Consider the following 20696-nt stretch of genomic DNA (forward strand, 5'->3'; position numbering starts at 1 on the left):
CGTCCCACACAACCTGACAGAAAGTCGAGGACGTGAAGCAATGAGACACCTTGGAAACACCATTCTCTTCTTTATGTTGCAGAACCTGCCTTACTTATTGGGTGAGAAGATAAATGAACATATGCATATTTTTCGCAGGGTGTCTTGCAGTCTGTGGTGGAATTTGTGTACCAAGTTACGGTAGCTTGATGGCTGCATAAATTACAACAATTTTCAAGCGACGGGAAAGAAACTGTGTGAGTTCCCGCGTTCTGTGATTGGTTAGAAATGCGTAGCGTGCGCGTTTCCCTTCTTTAACTTGTATCTCATTGGTCAGTAGAGCTGGGACGGTGAACCGCCCTTGCACGTTTTAGTAGAGCAATGAATGATTTGTGCTACCATTGTATTACAAATGTAACCAAGACATTAGCATTAGGTATGCATGTTGTCATTTGAGGTACAGTTGAAAATACCAAAACCTTGAGTCTATGCTGTCCTTGCAATTTAGGTTTCGGAGGGTTTTGTGTGAGCGGTTTTGTGTGAGCTTCCCACGTTTTAACCGCATAGACTGCAAGCAGATGTACTGGAGCTTCATTGTTTTCCAACGGTGACGTGTTCGCACGTTTTTTTGTGATCTTTCGTCGTATAAAGACCGACCTTTTCTGCGGTCTATAAGACCGACGTGACCTTGACCCGACAGGCCAATAATGGAAATATAAATAAAAGACTAAACTGGCTTGGTTAGCTTGCTAAGTTAACACTTTTTTACAACTTGTTTTCACAGTGTTCTCAGTAACAGTTTAAAGTCGCTTGTCCAAAGCACCAGCCGATAGTTTCACAATTCTAAAATGTTTAACAGTTAATCCACTAAATTATGAACGGATCAGTGGAAGTGAAACAGCGCCCTTTAGTTATTACACATTCCATCTGTAGGATTAAATCGTTTTTAATATCCGTCATGCCATGTGTAATGAGGCACTCCGTGTAGATTATATTTCATTAATAGGCATTCTGACGAGATTTTTGCCCCTTTGCAGGTAGTGGTCATGTCCGGGCATGCGAGAAGAATCAATTCTCCTGCCAAAGCGAAAGATGTATCCCGCGTATCTGGGTGTGTGACGGTGATAACGACTGCGAAGATGGCAGTGACGAGGTCCACTGCTGTGAGTGTCGTTTGAATGGCAATTCCTTTTTTTATTATTTTTATTTTTATTATTTTTTTATTGAATACATAACATATACGGCGGCACGGATGGTGCAGTGGGTAGCACTGCCGCCTCACAGCAAGGAGGTCTTGGGTTTGAATCCCCGTCGGCCGGGGCCTCTCTGTGCGGAGTTTGCATGTTCTCCCCCTGTCTGCGTGGGTTTCCTCTGGGTACTCCGGTTTCCTCCCACAGTCAAAAGGCATGCAGGTTAGGCTGATTGGAGAGTCTAAATTGCCCGTAGGTATGAGTGTGTGAGTGAATGGCGTGTGTGCCCTGCAATGGACTGGTGATCTGTCCAGGGTGTATTCCTGCCTTTCGCCCAGTGTATGCTGGGATAGGCTCCAGCCCCCCTGCGACCCTGTTCAGGATAAGGGGGTTAGGATAATGGATGGATGGATGGATGGATGGACATAACATATACAAGTGACATTCATCAATCATTTTCTATTACAATGAATAGCAAATGCAAAAAAAAGTGCCAGGGGTAGGGATGTGTATCGTTAGGATTTCATTGATACCGATACCAATACCGATACTCCTTATCGGTGCCGGTATTTATCGATACTCTTATCTAATTTAGTGTATAAAATAAAGATGTTACAAGATGGTAAAAGATTCAATCTTTTTTTTTTTTTATTACCACAAGGGGGGGTAACACCAGCAACATCATTAAACAACTTAAAATGACAAATGCTTCTCAGAATAGATGAAATAAATAAAAAACCTAGGGAGATGACCAAAGCCCTTGCCTACATGTTCAACCCAACAGACACATACATGTAAACAGAACAGTGTAGGGGAGGCGCTGCTCCTGACGCATTTAGCCCTAGCAGTTTTTGTTAAGGAAAAGCAACATATTTACTTTCTCTGGCAGCAGCCGAGATCACTCTGGACAGAGTGACGTCACACTATACACTCGGATAAAATGGCGCTGCGCATGTTTTAAAAAAAAGGGTAATTTAATTACTTATTATTTTTAATCCAGCTTTACTGGCAGTCTTAAACCTTTAAGGATGTATATATTGGGAATCAATCTAGTAAATTACTAACGTATTTCACTTCCCCTTTAATGATTCATACACTCACCATGACTTGACTGTCGGAGTCTGCCTGCACGGAGGAGGGCACGGTGTTGTTAGCGTCTGCCGGGTTGCTAACTTTAGATATGTTGTTTAGGCAGTCAAACACGCCGCGCTCCTTCAGCTTTATGCTGTGGGTAGACTGCAAGTGTTTCATGATGTTGCTAGTGTTACCCCCCTTTGACGCAACTACTTTCTTGCATATATTGCATTGAGCCGAGGATTCATTGAGCTTGATGAAGTGAGCCCATACCTTGGAGCGCTTAGCTCTTACGGCCGGCATATTGACTACTAGAGAAAACAACGGGGCGCTGCGTCAACCTGTCAACGGCGGCAGTGTCAGAATTACGCGACGGTTTGGTAGACTCTTAAAAAATACCGAAAACAGTATCGTTTGTCCAGAATCTTTAGCGGTACTCTGGTACCGACCAATTAGGAACCGGTACCAAAAAATACCGGCTCTCGGTACACATCCCTAGCCAGGGGACAGAATATACATATTAAGCCAGAATATATTAATGATTCATACAAATATATCAGAGGAGGAGCACAAATTTACAGTTTTGATAGCCTTCTTGTTATTGGAGGAGACGATTGTTTGGTTTCAATGAAATTTGGGTTTAGAGCTATTAAATTTGGTTTTGTGGATATGAAATTTAGCTAAGATAACGATTAGGTTAATAACATAATATTCTTTTATTTTATTTCCTCTACTTTTATCGAAACCAAACAAAACATTTTCTAGGCATAGTGTGAAATCAGAGTCAATATTGTCAATAATAAATCTACTTAAGTCCTTCCATAGTCTTTTGGTATGAGTACAATGCCAAAACAAATGAAGAAGGGTTTCTGGGAGCACTTCACAAAATGAACAATTTAGATTGATATCTGAATGGCAATTCCTTGTTCAGAAGAGTGGGATTATATAAGAATTGCGTTTCCTTCATTAAGCGCTGGGTCTGTTTTTCGTTTTGGGTGTTGGATGTTTGCTTATGTGTGACGTGACTGCCACTGCTGGTGTAAAATCCAGCTATGGCCAGCTTGAAATACCAGCTGTTTCAAAACATAGCTTGAGCTGGACAAAGCATGTTTTACAGAGCTGTTCTAACTGGTCAACCAGCTACCAGCTGTGTCAACCTAGTTTGAGCTGTTTTTTTTCAGCAGGGATGACTTCTTACCAGTTTGTAGTAGCATTGGAGATATGGATAAACAATACAAGACAAACATTTTTGTTCAAATAAGATAATCTTGCCTTCAGATATGGAATTAATTGGACAACATATGTGGCTGCACTATAAAGGTGAAATGCAAACAACGTACACCTTCATAGTACACATAGGCCCTGATTTTCTATGACCTTTAGTACGTGCAAAAGGCAAACCTTTTAGCCTAAGCAAAAGCAATAACATGACCAATGGTTGTACCAGTCATTGCTTGTTATCAGTTCTGCCTTGGTAAGGATTAAATCCAGGCTGTGGGACATGTTCATATTCCAGGCTGTGCAGTTACACCTGACAACCGCTTAAAACATTATTATTATTATTATTATTTATTACATTTTTTTTTAAACCCTAGACCCCTACTGGTAAACCGCTTTCACCTGCTGCTAATTTTGTGTTGGATTTTCTCTGCTTGCATTTCAGGGGAAAGGAAATGCTCTGGGTTTGTGTGTAAGGATGGCGGATGTGTAGCTCAGAGTGCCCTGTGTGATGGGCGTGCTGACTGCAGGGATGGATCAGATGAGCTGGAGGGTACTTGTGGTAAGGGCAGAACAAACCAGGCTGACTGTGTTCCCTGGGCATCTATAATCTTAATCAGCAGTAAACTTTAACTTCTCATCTTGTGAGCAATACAATATCATAATCTGAACCCTGTATGACAGTTTTCAATTATTTCTTTATTTATTTTTAAATGTGTAGCTAATATTTGAGAAGGGTAGGTATAATAAGCTAAGGCTTCAGCCTTCGGTCATTGCATTATTGTCTTGATGTGTGGATTTATTGCTGATTTGTTGTCGTTTTCTTGGTACATTTGCTCATATTGTTACTATTGTTTTTAAGGGCCAAAAAAAAAATGGCTGCGTAAATAAAAGAAAGCCCCCTCGGGGTTCTTGCGCCTCCAGGTGCGATGGCGTGCAAGCGGGACGAGTTTGTGTGCGGGAGCCGGCGCTGCGTGTCGCTGGGTTTCCGCTGCGACGGGGCGGACGACTGCGGGGACGGGAGCGACGAGGCCGACTGTCAGAACTGCACGGCCGGGTCCTTCCGCTGCGCGGGGTCGGGCCGCTGCGTGCCGGCGGCCCGCCTCTGCGACGGCACGCCGCACTGCCCCGACGGCGCCGACGAGCGGGACGAGCTCTGCGGCCGGGCCCCGCCCGCGGCCCCCTCCTGCGCCGCCTCCGAGTTCCGGTGCGGGAACGGCCAGTGCGTCCCCCACTCCTGGAGGTGTGACCACAGCCCGGACTGTGCCGACGGGAGCGACGAGAAGGAGTGCGGTCAGTTTTTTTTAATTTAATTTAATTTTTTCATAACCGTTACATTACATTATTGCCATTTGGCAGACGCTCTTATCCAGAGCGACGTACAGTTGATTAGGCTAAGCAGGAAGACGATCCTCCCCTGGAGCAATGCGGGGTTAAGGGCCTTGCTCAAGGGCCCAACCGCTGTGCGGATCTTATTGTGGCTACACTCAATAAGGATTAGAACCACCGTCCTTGCGTGTCCCAGTCATTTACCTTAACCACTACACTACAGGCCGCCCCAATTGATTTCCCACCCCTTTAAAAGGGGCAGTTCACTTACAAACATGAAGAACATGGCAGAAACTTGTGTGTGCTTGCGCAGACATGTTAAATAGTTCTCGATTAAATGTGAATTTTTGGAGCTCTGTTGATGTCCGTGTGTTACTATTTTTGGAAAGAGATGTTCCGGCTGAGTTTTTCTGATGTAAATTGTTGGGACATTGATGAGCAGGAAAGATGGGACCATTATATTATGGTGAACTGGATTCCAAAAAGTAGTCAAATCTCAAAGTTTTCACATCTCTGCAAAACTATCTGGATGTTTAGATAGTAAGTGAAAACATACTTTCCAGTAATTTCATTTTTGAGCGAACTGTCCCTTTAACACTCCTCGTAAATCCTTGCTTTTAGTTTAATCTGAAGTACAGGTATGTAGCAGCATTCTGCAGCCTTCTGGCATAAATTCAGCAAATACAGCTTTTTCTATTCAGCCCCTTAGTTTTGTGGTAATGCAAGCTGTGGTGGGCTTTACTCCTTTTCATTTCTTAACCTATTTTTAATTGAATTTTTTTCAAATTTTGTTTTTACTACTCACCAGATATCTATATCTGCTTACAGGCTCTCCTTGTTTTTGTGTTTTCTGTTAAATGTTGCCTAATTACAAATATCAATGTATAAGTTGTCACTTATAGCTTCGCCGTCACTAGAGTAAGTCAGGTTTTCCACCCCCTCTCCTGTACTGTCTCTCGAGTGTATCTTCCGTTTTTAGACAGTGTGTGCGAATACGTAAATAAACGTGACTAAACTAACCTCTCTGTTTTCCTTCCTCAGATCAGAACGAATGTCTGGAGAACAATGGTGGGTGTTCTCACTTATGCGTGGACCAGCCCATGGGCTTCCTGTGTGACTGCCCTGGTGGAATGAGGCTGGTGCACGACACAGAGTGTGAGGGTGAGGGGGGACCTCAGACGCCGCAATGAATTGTTAATTACACAGTTGCCTCACCTCAACTGGTCTCTTGAATCTGAATTTCATGCTGATATTAAGGCGAAAACAAAAACCAGCGCACCCTTTGGCTCTCCGCATTCCAGGAGTGAGGACCACTGCACTGGTCCTAAAGTTGCAAAATCTTCGAAGTTTCTGGGGTTTTTTTTTTTTCCCTCAGCGGATCATGCGTGCGTGCAGCGACTAAACATCTGCCTCCTATTCCCCTCAGAAATCAACGAGTGCCTGGATGCTGACGTGTGCAGTCAGCTGTGCGACCACGTCGACGGGACCTTCACCTGCGACTGCCACGCGGGTTACCTGAAGAGCCCGGGGACGGGGGAATGCAGAGCCACAGGTGAGGGGCACCTAAAACGGCCGTCCTCAAGGCCTACAGAGCTTCATTCTCTGGCCAGAAAGACGGAAGGATTTATTCTCCACTGGCGAGCAAATGTGCTCAGCCAGGAACGCCTTGCGTCTCTAGCCGGTGAAGTGCTGTACATTTCATGGTCCATGCATTACATTACATTACATTACATTATTGGCATTTGGCAGCGACGTACAACATAGTGCATACCCATAACCAGGGATAAGTGCGCTGAAAGACCCTAGAGGGAAGTACAATTTCAATTGCTATTATATATATATTTTTTATTTTTTTTATTTTTTTTTAAACAACAAATTTATTTAAAAAAAAAAAAAATTTAAATACCGAAACACAACGTAAATCACAAAGACAACAATTAAGGTTCACAGGGAGGTAGGGAGGGACGGGGAGAGGTGCTGCTTGAAGACGTGCGTCTTCAGTTTGCGCTTGAAGGTGGGGAGAGATTGTACAGTTCTGACCTCAACGGGGAGTTCGTTCCACCACCGTGGAGCCAGAACAGACAGTAGTCGTGAGCGTGGGGCGGAGGTTCGGAGAGGGGGAGGTGCCAAGTTTGTATGCATTTGTATGCATTTGATCAGGGAGTTTGTCCGCTTTGGCTGGCGGTTACGGTGACTGTGACTAATGTGTTTTTTTTGGCGTTTTTCAGGGGAGGCGGCTCTGGTGGTTTTCAGTGGCTCAGGAGGGGTGCGGAGGATCGACACTTCCGGGTTGGAGTACAGGGAGATCTCCGGGGGTGTCGGGGAACCTGGTCCCCTCGCGGTCCACACTGCTAACCGCACCGTCTACGTGGGAAATTCAGAACAGGGTGCCATCTACAGGTGTGGGCTTTAGGGAATACCTGGATTTTTTACGACAAGGCTTCAGCAAATCATTGCTGTGACTGTGAAGTGTGCCTAGCCTTAGCAATGTTGGCTGCTAAGAGTGTTCATTTGCCTTTAAATGAGCTGATTTACAATTGACCGTTTTGCTGTTTAATTGTCTAGCAGGCCCTTTTAGCGAAACAACATACAAAGGTGCCTTTCACATTGTAAATATACGCTGTAAGAGCTAGAGATAGGCGCAGTTACAATAATATGTGGCACCTTCACAGTGCTTGCCTCTAGAGCCGTGACGTTTTAAAGATAGAAACACTGTTAAACTGAAACATTGAGCTGTAATTCAGATTCTAGCTTTTTTTTTTTTTTGGAATAAAATGAGCACTTCTGTCTGCTTAGCCTGCTTTCAGCCATACTGCAGGGGGGCCTGGTCCTAGCCTTGACTTATACTGCAGAAAGTCTGTCTTAAAAACTTTTTTTTCTCAAGTTGAAAATCATTAGCTTGTTTTAAAACACAGTTTGCTTGACAAATGAAATTGTTTTGGCGATGTTTTGTCTTATTTAGCAAAATAACAGTAATGGAAAATATAAATAGTAGTATAAATACATCTGAATATAACTCGACAATACTTTGGCTTCTTTTTTGGTTTTTTGCAGTGTAGGACTATAGTGGGTAGTGTAAAATCAGTGAAACCCCGCCGGTCACACTGAGGTACTACTGAATCTAAGCTAGTAAAACCCGACATGCAGTAGAAAAATGTAACTTTATTCCCGCTCCCCCCCCCCCCCCCGTTTCCCTCAGGGTGTCCCTGGACGATCACTCTCTGCAGCCCGTCTTGGTGTTGGAGGGCCTCGGCGAGCCAGTCGGTTTGGCTGTGGATTGGATCCACGGCCTTCTCTACTGGACCGACGCCAAAGCCCGGTCTGTCGCCGTGGCACCGCTGGACGGGTCCGAACGGCGTGTGCTGATTAGCAGGCTTTGTAAACCAACCAGCGTGGCTGTGGAGCCGCTGCAGGGGTAACGCTCGTCATTCATGGGTTTGTTTTGTGTACCCAGCGATTGGGGAAAACGTACGCTCACCGCGCACTTTATTGGGAACGTTTTTAGTTTATTACACCTACTTATTCATGCGATTATCTAATCAGCATATGTATAGAATCGTGTAGATACGGGTCAGGAGCTTCAGTTTAATGTTCACATCAACCATCAGAATGGGGAAAACGTGTGATCTAAGTGACTTTGACCGTGGAATGATTGTTGTAAAAATAATCCTGTGAGCAGCAGTTCTCTGGGCAGAAACGTGTTGTTAATGAGAGAGGTCAGTGGAGAATGGCCAGACTGGTCAAAGTTGACAGGAAGGTGACAGTAACGCAAATAACCACAAATAACCATAAATTACAGTGGTATGCAGGAGAGCATCTCTGAACACTCAACGCATCATAACTGAAGTGGATAGGCTACAGCAGTAGAAGTCTAAAAGATACGTCTAATAAATACCTAATAAAGTGCTCGGTGAGTGTATACCTCTGCAGTTATTGTTTTAAGCCGTACTTGAACATTTCTTTCCAGATTTCTCTTCTGGGCGGACAGTGGCACCTCTGCAAGAATCGAGAGGGCTAGTATGGATGGACAAGGCCGAAAGCCTCTGGTCACCTCCTCTATACACAGTCCTGTCGCCATATCTCTGGGTGCGTTATGCTGTTGAGGTTATCTGGATAGTAAGTTGCCTTTGTAACGTACAGCAGAGACTGCAAAAAGTGTAAACCCATCCGATTATAAGAACACAGACCACTGAACGTGTTCCGGCAGTTCAAAAGCAGTTTCCCTGCCTGGTTCACGGTATCCCCTGCTTAAATGGGCCAGTTTCATATTCAGGAATTTGAAAGACTTAAACGCACGTCACAGACGGCGTTCAGTTTGTTGGAGCTTAGCCAGTCAATCAGAACAGCAGTTCACTGATATCAATGAGTCTTAAAGACACAGTCACTAAAACAGCCTGTTCTTGTTAACCTCATGAGAGGCACTGGGGAATGGACATGTAAAACTGCATAGAGATGGTTTTTTGGTACTCAGAACCACATAGACGTCTTCTTATGGATATCAGGACCAAAAATAAAAGACTGGAAAGGTGAATAACTTTAAACATCCTCTCGTCCAGACATGCCTCGTGCGCTGCTGTACTGGGTGGACTCTGCTCTCCGCACCATCTCTCGAATCGGGCTCGACGGGCAACATCGTAAAACCGTGGTGGAGTCCAACGGGTATCTGGACAGGCCTTTTGGATTGGCAGTATTTGAGGTACAGAGATGCTGCAGGCATTGCCAAAATACAGCGCAGTCTGTAAGTACTTGGACAGTGGTACAAGTAATCTATGTGTAATCGGCTCTGTAATCTGCCACATTGGATTTGAAGTCAAACAATGAATGTGCGGTTCGAGTGCAGACGCTTTCATTTGAGGGTATTCTCATCCATATGGGGTGATGTATGAATTCCTTTTTATACATAGTACCCTCCCCCCATTTCAGGAGACCAACAGTAATTGGACAGTTGGCTTCTCAGCTGTTTCGGATTTCTCAGGTGTAATCAAGAGTGCAAGTTTTTGAAAGTTACTCTGGATTCTAGGCTTTTGATTGCCTTTGGATTCTGTTAATTCCATTTGTCAGCATGAGGACCAATGAATGAAAAGGAAGCCAATGATATATAGGCTAAACAATATTACATTACATTACATTACATTGAATTACACATGAATGAATGAATGAATGAATGAATATGCTTACCAAAACTAACTGCTGGATTACAGGGCAAAAAGAGCCGAACTTGTACCACTGGCCAAATACTTAGTGATTGTACTGTATGTTCTTTTAATCCCTCGAATATGCGTGATGCTTTTAGCCTCACCGGTAATAGATTGCAGGTTACCGTTAGTGCGCTCCCCCGGGTGAGGGACAGTGTGTTAATCGCGTGTCTCCCAGGGACGTGTGTTTTGGAGCGACGAGGACACGCACTCGCTGTGCACAGCTGACAAGCATAACGGCAGTTTCTTCAGGGTCCTGCTGTCCGACGTCGCTGCTGCTGGAGGGCTAGCGCTGGCTCATCGTGCCCTGCAACCTGACGGTACGCCTCACAACCCAAGTACCATTTAAAAAAAATACTGATTAATTTGGAATTTGCATTCAGACCCTTAAATATCTACCAAAGACAGAGGACTTGGGTGTGTTACAATTCTGTTAAATGTAAAATCTATGTGTAATCGGTGCTTCAGCAGTGAATCTGACCCAGGTGCCAAGTCTTCTCCCATATGCTAGAGGTTGTTGTTCTTCTGTCTGACCACAAGGGGGCAGTAGAACTTCTACAGTGTATACTGTAGCCGTAGCTCTATAATGAGCTGTTTTGCAAGTATTTGGAAGAGCATAACAAACAAATCTATTAATATCTTACTTTAAACATAATATTCTGTAATTCATATAACATTTATTTAGGTTAAAATTTTAGGTATTGCAGAGAATCTTGACTATTTGTCGACTTTTTGTGTTTAAATCACGAGCAACTTTGGTGTCATTGATTTATGCCATTGCATTCTTTGACAGTCTATCGCACGAGAGGGCATTCGGTCAAGTCCTTGCCTTCCAGATTGACCGGGAAAACGTGTCCCTGACCACAGCTTTCCCTTTAGCTATTAAGTGATGGTGGAGACGTTTTTCGCTCATCGGGTTTGTGCGTTGTGGGTCTTGGTGTCGGCAGGTTATGGGGTGTGCGGGCGATCTGGGCGGCTGTGCCCGACTCGGTGCGTCCCCCGGCTCTTCTCGAGCTCCGCGGCCCCACACTTCTCCTGTGAACCGCCTGCGGAGAGCCCTGGCCTGGGTGAGCGAGACGCGACGACCGCACAACACAATTTAAAACCTGAACTACCTCAAATTGTGCCCGGGGTCTTTTATTTACTTAGGCTGCACAAAGCGCAGGCCTTTATTTGGGGCAGGCTTGTGTTCGAGGCAGGCCTTTATTTCTTATTAGGCTTCTGTTGTAGAATTTTATTCTTAGAAATAAAGTAAAAGGCTACACTTAAAGTGGGCCAACACTGTTCAACACTTCCTGTAACCGTTCAGAAATCAATTAGTGTAAGCTAATCAGGAACACCGTTTGGTAAGTCATAGTGTCAGACTTAGTTTATTGCAAATATTCTCAAACACAATAAATCGCATGCAAGTCCAGAATCCATAAAATAACAACTTGCCAGACACGCCTTCATGAACAATATCAAATTTGCGTAGATAACAGCAAGTTAAGGATCTTTTTTTCCTAAAGTGCGTTTTATTGTGAGATAAAGGCAGCATACCTGTAGGCTATCAAAAGATTTTCGCTTTGGTTTGGGATTTAATTTACTTTTGGACTGTTTGATTCCATTGCTAAATGTTGGGACTGATGGGCACTGAAATCTGGGGGGTATTTGATGGTTCACTGTTAAGTTTTATGTAGTTGAAAGAGTATCGGAATTTCCACCCGTCTGTTTATTGCGAGCCAAGGCAGCCGCTTTCATTCATTCATTCATTGAACGTGCGTTGTGCTGTAAATACATGGAAACCTTATTGCGTAGCCAAGCAGCCTAAATTGATTTTGCCTCATTTACTTTTTATTAAATTCGTAGGCTGGAATGCCTCGCGGCAACAATTGTGTTTAAATGTATACTGCTTCAGCCTTTGGCAAGCTACTCCGAAGGGGGCGGCGAGCGACTGGTAGCTTGAGAGCAACGTGTTGGAGACCCGTGGTGCAGGACAACGACTTTTCATTTGCAACAGTATTAAACCAACCAACAATATAAAATATTAACAAGAGCTCTTTTATTTCATTGAGTTAAATCGAAACAATGTCTTCTAGTGCTCATGGACTGATAGCCCTACTGGTAGGCAATATTACCCCGGCTTGTATTTGGGGGCCGGCCTTTATTTGTCTGAATCGACCACGCCCCCGTCTATTATCCGAGGCCCGGCTTCAAATAGAATCCCGGACACAATTTGAGGATTTACGGTATAGACGAGACCGCTTGCATTCATGACTCATTACGTTACGCTACATTACATTACATGGTATTTAGCAGACGCTTTTATCCAGGGGGGTGTACAGCGAAGTGCAGATCGAACACAGGGACATGGTATATGAACATGGTATATGTAAGGAGGTAGAGGACAGTACGGTTCCGAGGCCTACCGTGACCATACAGATAGAATTAAATGACGGTTAATAGGCCTCTGTTTTTTCCCGATGCATATAAAAGTTTTCCCATAACTTATAAAAACTGTACAATAATTCAATCTCATTGGTTGGAAATTTTACCTTTTTAATATTAATAATATACTGCATATTATTATGAATATAATATTGTTGGTTATTTTATTTAGAATATTATGCAAATCAATTTTTGTGAATGTGATTAACAACATTCTTTCCCCTGTTGACTGTATGTCTAGGCTGTGCTACGGAAATGAATGTGGGTCACACTTACTACATTATAAATGTGCTTTTCACAAATATGTCTGGGGAACTCTTTTCTTTCCCCTGTCTAACATTTGCATGTTTCCGGCTTTCGTTGTTTTTTTTGTGTGGCCACAAGGGGGCAGACATATAGTAGAAGTCACACAGTATTTCCTGTAGCCAGGGGCTCAATAATTTACATATCAAATTGTTTAGGTTTAGACATTGCTGATAATTTGACTTTGTGGACTTGTTGTGTTTAAATCCCAAGCAATTTTCTTGTCATTGATTTACGGTTTGGCTGTGGGGAATCTATATCGTTAAATCACTGTTCTTAAGCGAACCATGTAAGGCCGTTTTGACAGACACAGATAAAGACTCTTATTTGCGTGTCACTTCCTGTTCCAGACCATAACCCCTCAGGCCCCGAGCAGGCGCTGGTTCTTCCTGACACCACCGCTGCAGGCCTCCTCTCTCTCATTGGTGGGTTGGTCCTGCGTGTAGCCATGACTCGCTTCAGCTATCTGTATTGCAATTTATCATAAGACTGGCAATATTAGATTTACACGACTGGGACCCGGAAGGTTGGTGGTTTAAGCCCCGGTGTTGCAATGATAAGGTCTACACAGCTGTTGGGCCCTTGAGCAAGGCCTTTGACACTGCATTACTCCCTGCTTAGTCTAATCAACTGTAAGTTGCTTTGGATAAAAGCATCAGCTAAACAACTAATGTGATAAAAAAATATTATATCACCTATAAATGAATGGGACATGGCCGCTCTTCTGTGTGTGCATGCATTTGATTCTCTGTATAAAGTGCAGAGTCCTGGTTTTCAGAGCGATTGGGCTGAATTGTGCGAAGCTGGGCTGAACTCTCCGTGCTGAACTCTCTGTACAGTGATGCTGAGTGTGATTCTGACTGGGCTGCTGCTGTGGTGGTGGAGAGGGGAGTGCCGATCCTCCAGGAGCATCGTTCTGCAGAGCGACCTATCGCTGAAAGAGTCCCAGGACCCCCTGGTGCCCGTGCGCCGTTTCGAGACCTGCCCAGTCAAGGTCAGCATGACCCCGTTTGAACAGCGAGACTCTGTCCTGGACATGCAATGCAGTGAGCTACCTGATGTAGTTAGTTATATTATAATATCTGCTCCGTTAGGACCGTAATGGGCGTTAAATGTCCTGCATTCACTCAGTGCTGCTCCTTCTTAACGTGCTTTGCTTTGCGATCTTGTGATCTGTAATCTGCTTTTTCTCAGGATGCGTTGATAAAGGTGGACATAGATTCTGACTGAGCCAGGCAACTCCGTCTTGTCCCTTTCCTTTTTGGTGGTCGGGCTGTCCGTGGTGTGGCAAAGGCAGAGAGAAGGTTGGGAGTCCTGGATGATATGCTTTTCATCCCAGCTGCTGTTTCGCCGTTTTGTGGTTAACTTGTGCTGTATGCAGTTGAATGATAACAAGTCCGAGCACGGTCTTCCCTCACTGTGATTTCTTGAAGGACCTCGGACTTAAACGCTTGAAAACTGACCGAATGTTCGACTGACCGATAATGTCTAGCACTCACCTTGCATTAGAGCTTTGTCCGTGCCTGCTTAATCCTTATCTCCGGTTGGCTGTAGAGCAATTTTTCCACACTGAAGCCACAAGCTAGGTGTTAAAAGCCCCGTTGGATTAATAATTTTGTGGTGCGTTTTTCAGTGACTTCCAAAGCCTGCATCGATGTAACAAGACACTGTAGCACATCCTGCTAGTATTTACTGAACACAGATGAACAAATATCCTAATGTATGCATCCTGCATCCTCCTCATGTTAAGGCTATTTTTACAGATATCGCCTTGGGAACAGCAATAGTGAAAACTATAGAAGTAGAGCACTTGTACCAAATTATTGGTTCACTCATTTGAACTGCTCTCCATGGCTCTGGAATGGTGTTGTGCATACATTTTTGGAAAATTGTTATGTTTGATTCTTGTTTATTTTATATCTGTGTGAACTTTCAGTATTTAAAATGCAGGCCTGAACTCCTTAAGTTGTATTTAAGCAAAACCTGTTCCCGCAAGTGTTTGAGTTCGACCTTATATGTGTGTTGTGTATGTGTGTATATATTTATTAGAAGGTGTAGGTGTAGAAGTGAACAGGTGGAATGCTCTTGAATGAAATTAAATTTCAATCAAACAATCTTTAGGTTTAGGTGAGACTTATACTGTATTAAACATTCTGAAGAACGATTATTTTGGAAAGAGATGTTTAAATTATTATTATTTTCTAGGTCTGTTTGTTTTGTTAAATTTATTTTCAATGTTTGGAGCCCTTAAACATTGTTATCTTAATTACCTGACATGGTTGAACTAGTTTGAAACTGGCGATATTCAGTGCAATAAAAAAATCTTCTGATCATTTCAAGTGTGCAATTCATGAAGCTGTGCTAAGCAGTGAAATGTAAACTGTTTCTTGAATTGTGATTTGTTTGGTAATACGTTTAGTTTCTTGCCGAAAAATTTAACTAGCCCAGTGTGAGTACAATCATTGTGAGAGTGAAATTAAGTGTTTGTTCAAGGGTAGTTGAGCAGTTTGTAATAACCTGTTGTCCACCCTCCTTCTTCCAAGAACAAAGTTGCAAGGACATCAACAAGATTTGACCACAGTGGGACAAACTTGTGCTCTTGATCTCCTGGCATGCGGAGTGAAATTTTATCTTCCTCCCCATAGCACTTACACAAGTGGAGGGACAGAAACAGTCTTACTATGTCTCTGTCACTTGGAGTATATAATATACAAAGTCTGCGACGGCAGTAATTCAGCCACACAGGGCAACAGTTTCAGTATACTTAAAATTGGTATATGAGCAGAGATATTTTTTATTTGCTATCAAATGTTAAGAGTCCAATGGGAAAATAAATTTTGAAACTTCATATCAATTAGGAAAATGAATTACTTGAAAGCTGGCCCCTTGCTCTGTCAACTGGCTGGGCTAAGTCTGAATTAGAGGCAGACCTTTGCATGGAAGACCTGTCGCAACAGTAGAGGCACTTGCGTTTCTTTCTGACTGGCTTATCAAGCTACACTAAGTTCAGTCAATTAAGTCCCACATTCCAGAGAGCTGCTGGACTTGCCTCTTGTGTATTCCCCTGTGCTATTTTGTTCAGAAGGGCTGTGACTATATGCTTCCATCTGGGCAGGCCCTTACAAGAAAGCCAAGCCAGAGGTGCTCCTTACCCTGCCTGAAGCTCAGAGAACATTTCTCACATGGTACAGAGGAGGGAAAGGACCATCTGTGCCTTCCCACAGGACGGCTCTTCCAAGCCGTGGAATTTCGATGGACGATCTGGACAGTCCTTCCACCGCTCAGCTAGTGTCCATGGTTGTAGCATAGAAGAAGACCTATTCATCACGGTCATCTCGATTGGTCAAGGTCAACATAGGAGGTGACGTTTTCCACACGGGAAAAGCAAAACGATGATCCCGTACCTTCACACCCGCATTGGAAACGGCCCTGTGGCAGTCAGAGGGTTGCCGGTTCAATAAAGGCGCTATATAAATGCCGACCATTTACCATTTACCATGATGGTGTGGAGCAGCGGAACCTGTGCAAGAATTGAGAAATTCCCCACGTTTGCCTTTGAGCAAGACAACATGAATGCATCCTTTGTGGAAATATTTTTCAGAGTGCGTATGAGAGAGCAACTTTTTTTTTTTTTTTTTTACTTCTGCATTTTCTGTTATGTGTACTCTGCTTGGCGGCACAGATGGTGCAGTGGGTAGCACTGCCGCCTCACAGCAAGGAGGTCCTGGGTTCGAATCCCCGTCGGCCGGGGCCTCTCTGTGCGGAGTTTGCATGTTCTCCTCGTGTCTGCGTGGGGTTTCCTCCGGGTACTCCGGTTTCCTCCCACAGTCCAAAGACATGCAGGTTAGGCTGATTGGAGAATCTAAATTGGCCGTAGGTATGAGTGTGTGAGTGAATGGTGTATGTGCCCTGTGATGGACTGGCGACCTGTCCAGGATGTATTCCTGCCTTTCGCCCAATGTATGCTGGGATAGGCTCCAGCCCCCCTGCGACCCTGTTCAGGATAAGTGGGTTCAGGTAATGGATGGATGGATGGATGGATGTACTCTGCATGCGAGGAAAGCTCATTTCAGTTAGAATTTATTAGTTTATTTTAATGTGTTCTAGTTGGTTTAAGCAGGGGAAAGGATAAAAAGCCACGCCCTAAGAGCAAACCATAGCCATGATTATTTTGGCAATATACATTGTGCTTTATTGCTTTATTATGGTTCGGTTTGTGTGATGTTCAACATGTAATAGCCTATATTAATATTTTTTTTAAATGACACGTTTGAAATCCTTTTTTTCCCTTAAGATATTCAGGTGACCCCACATGTGAACCTCTGAATTAGGCAAATGTTAACCCTAACCCTAGAACTTCAGCTGTAAATTCAGCTTACATTGAAACTGTCATGCTGAGACAATGTGGAAATTAATGCATTTGGACAAAAGTGGATGGGTTATTGCCTATTTTCTAATTAACACTAAATCTCAGGTTTCCAAATCCTGAAATTAAGAACTAAACTAAAGGAACAAATCTTTATTTGAGTAAAAATGTATTAGGTATTTATTAGACTTATTTTCAGAGCTCAACAGTTTCTGCAATACTCAAACCACCCTGGCACCAATGATCATTACATGGTCAAAGTCACTTGGATCAAATTTTTTCCCTATTCTGACATATGGTCTGAAAACAGCTGGACCTTTTGACTTTCATGCATTTAGTTGCTGCCTCATGATTTATAGATTAAATATTTGCATTAACAAGCTGTTCTACCGGTCTACCTAATAAAGTGCTCACTGTATATTTTAGAAAAAAGGAAAACATCTTTTACAATGTGCCTGACTGCTTGCCTGTGTTCCTGCTTAAGAAAGTTTTTGAGGTTAAATTCTATTTGAAAAAATCAAATAGGCCCTGATCCTTATCGTTGCTGTACAGGTAGCTGTTGAAAGTGTGCTTCCCTCTAGGGTCTTTCAGCGCACTTATCCCTGGTTATGGGTATGCACTATGTTGTACGTCGCTCTGGATAAGAGCCGTTAATGTAATGTAATGTAATGTAATGTAATGTAATTTGTTGGAAGTTTTGTCATGGAATCTTGCCTCGATACGGCACATTAACGACAAATAAAAGGTTGGTTGGTTAAACCAGTTTGATCACATTACCTCGCATGAACTTCCTCAATGCTGATCTTTCACCGTGTCAGTGATGCCCTCATGTCAGATTTGCTCCTTCTCTGGGCTCCAGACCAAGTTGACACATGGTCCATGACACCTGTTTTGGTGGCACCATTTTGTCTCATGGCCTTACACAATAGAAATGTCAACTTAGAAATGTTTACAGTTAAATTAAAGGAGAGATTTAAAGGTACAAAGGGTAAGATCTTTGATAGCTAATGATACAGTTATATGTGTGTGTGTGTGTATATATATATATATATATATATATATATATATATATATATATATATATGTTGACTACAAAATGGGGAACATGGAAAATATGTGGGGTGTGGGACAATTTGTGTGGGTTCAACTGGGCGGTAAAAGTGCTTGTAACTAGGGACACTCCGCACTTAACGACCATTATACCCACAAGTTAAAGTGGGCGTCGGAATCATTGGTAATATCACTACTTTTAACCTGTAAACAAATGTGAAACCAACTTAGAAAGTTGTTTAGCTTTAAATCTATTCGTTTGAAGTTTCGTCATGGAATCCGCTTGTGCACCATGAAACCAGCTTTAACACATTAAAAAAAAAAAAAAACTTCCTCAAGGTCAGGCTTCATCTTTGGACTTTCAGATAATTTAGTTACACAGAGTTCAGAGTTTCATTTATCATCACGTGCATGATACATTTCGTTACGTTCTTTGTTGCAGGCACATTGTAGCCTACAACAAAGAATTCACCAAGGGGAAATTCACCAAGGCAATCTATGCGGAAAGCAAGTATTGTTATGCGTCATGAACTGGACCAACTAAACTCCTCTTCCCTGGTCTTCTAATGCTGCATTTGGCGCCTTATCTGTTGCGATATATAAGGACTGAAAATATGAATCGGACAACTGATTGCTATAGCAGCGCCCGTTGGGAGGGGGAAGGAGTAGCTATATTGTACGTTGCAATTTCTAGTTATTTATTCGCATATACTTATAGACGTTCGCACCGCACACGCAAACCAGAACAGATTAAATTGCGCAAGAAAAGTGAAAATAATTGTAAAAAACATTAATTTTGTAGTGCCTTTGAAAAAAAATGCACTCGCATCATCAACATAGATTTAGTCACAGTCCGTAGTCACATTGGCCTAATAAATTCCAGTGTTGGCAATGTATTAGGCCTATTCGTTATTATTATAAGGCTACTATTGATTTGAAAAGTTAACATTTGTGAAATGTTCTAACCGGAATTTAAAGTGAATAGAAAACCAATGCCAAGCAATTCAGTTTTGTTTTACGTTTATTTGACTGGTCATGTACCATTTAGAATCTTTACCCTGCCCTCTTCTCCATAATGTTTGATGTTAATACATATTTCCTCCTCCAACTGTAATTGAGTATCTCCACAGTGGGCTATGGCATTTTTGGGTCAGGCATTGGTCTGCATCTATTTTGGTCTATCATTCTAGTTGCTATGGCCATCTCCATCCTCTTCAACACGCTCTCATACTACGACGCCAAGCTGGAGGCCCAGAAAGAGGCCCACATTACAGTAAAGCATAGCATGGTGTCTAAGGCCCGAAGGCGATGAGGTGCTTATGCTTCGACCTCCCTTCGGCGCCCGTGATCTTCTACGTTTACCCTGCGTGGCTATTCCTGAGCCCCCGTTCTGCGTCTGCCTGTTGTTACGACTGTAAATAATGTGTCAATATTTGTACGGTCCTCTCTCCCCTCCTGTAGCCTGTTGGGTGTGTGAGAGAGAGAGTTAACAGGTGGAGATGAGTGGCAGCTGGTTTCACATTACATTACATTATTGGCATTTGGCAGACGCTCTTATCCAGAGCGACGTACAGTTGATTAGACTAAGCAGGAGGCAATCCTCCCCTGGAGCAATGCAGGGTTAAAGGCCTTGCTCAAGGGCCCAACGGCTGTGCAGATTTTATTGTGGCTACACCGGGATTAGAACCACCGACCTTGCTTGTCCCAGTCATTTACCTTAACCACTACGCTACAGGCCGCCCCTGTTTCCTGTGATTGGAGTACCGAAAGAGACTGCTGGCTGCTGATTGGTCCAGGAGACTACTTCCACCTATTTAAGTGGCAGCTGACAGCCACTTCCGCCCCTTACCTCTGTTCCCACACAAGACCTGTGTGTGTCTGTGAAAATAGTTTTTGCAGCTGAACTTTGTAAGCTTAGTATGCAGGGTTGTAATGTTGGCAGTTGCAGCCCAATGTAAGTTGAGAACCCTTTTTCCTTTGTTTCCAGTTTTCACCTGTTTTGGTGTTAGGAGTTAGGTCTGAGGCCTGTTTTTTGTTTGACTTTTATTTTATGTTTATAGGGAAGTTTTAGGGCTCAAGAAGTACATTTTTGTTTGTTGTGTTGGGGTTGCTCAACTGGGGAAAAAACCTGAAAATAAATGGCTGCTTGTTTTAATGGTCTTACTTGGGAACAGTAGAGTTGGGGCCACACCACATGCTATGCCCAGGTTACCATGGATGTGGAGAAATGTGATTTGTTGTGCTGGACAGGTGGAGATAAACTGTAATGTGAGGCCGTGACAGGATACAGACGATTATCAGGTTTCCTGAGGAAACGTACAGAAATTCCATCTGTAATGAGTTCCTCTCACAGCAGTGCTGTGTGACAGGATGTGTGAGAAATAAATAATTCATAAGCTTGCGACCCAGCCAAATTAACAGCCCTTACTGAGCAGAATAACAAAACCAAGCATCTGGAGTTTGCCAAACCTTTGTAATTATGACTGGAAGAAACTATGGTCATATGAGACTGCCATTGAACGTTTTGGCCATACACACCATTGACATGTTTGGCAGTAAAAGAGG

The 20696-nt window shown here is 43.2% G+C and overlaps 1 protein-coding gene across 1 annotated transcript; it reads left to right on the forward strand.

Annotated features, from left to right (window-relative positions):
* LOC133125759 (very low-density lipoprotein receptor-like) lies at positions 1 to 15048 on the forward strand. The gene is made up of 15 exons (XM_061237335.1): positions 1 to 101; positions 1017 to 1142; positions 3907 to 4023; positions 4386 to 4754; positions 5832 to 5951; positions 6217 to 6342; positions 7019 to 7190; positions 7990 to 8205; positions 8758 to 8876; positions 9347 to 9486; positions 10164 to 10305; positions 10933 to 11052; positions 13066 to 13140; positions 13555 to 13709; positions 13910 to 15048. The coding sequence occupies exons 1-15, from the start codon at positions 41 to 43 to the stop codon at positions 13943 to 13945; spliced, it is 2094 nt and encodes a 697-aa protein (XP_061093319.1). The 5' UTR covers positions 1 to 40; the 3' UTR covers positions 13946 to 15048.
* Positions 15049 to 20696: the final 5648 nt, after the last annotated feature.

Source organism: Conger conger, chromosome 4 (genome assembly GCF_963514075.1).
Source record: "Conger conger chromosome 4, fConCon1.1, whole genome shotgun sequence".
Taxonomy (NCBI): domain Eukaryota; kingdom Metazoa; phylum Chordata; class Actinopteri; order Anguilliformes; family Congridae; genus Conger; species Conger conger.

Coding starts and splice junctions, on each gene's coding strand:
- LOC133125759 (XM_061237335.1), top strand. CDS start 41: ATGAGACACCTTGGAAACACCATTCTCTTCTTTATGTTGCAGAACCTG. Junction 4,024..4,385: donor TGAGCTGGAGGGTACTTGTG/GTAAGGGCAGAA, acceptor TTGCGCCTCCAG/GTGCGATGGCGTGCAAGCGG. Junction 4,755..5,831: donor GAGCGACGAGAAGGAGTGCG/GTCAGTTTTTTT, acceptor TTCCTTCCTCAG/ATCAGAACGAATGTCTGGAG.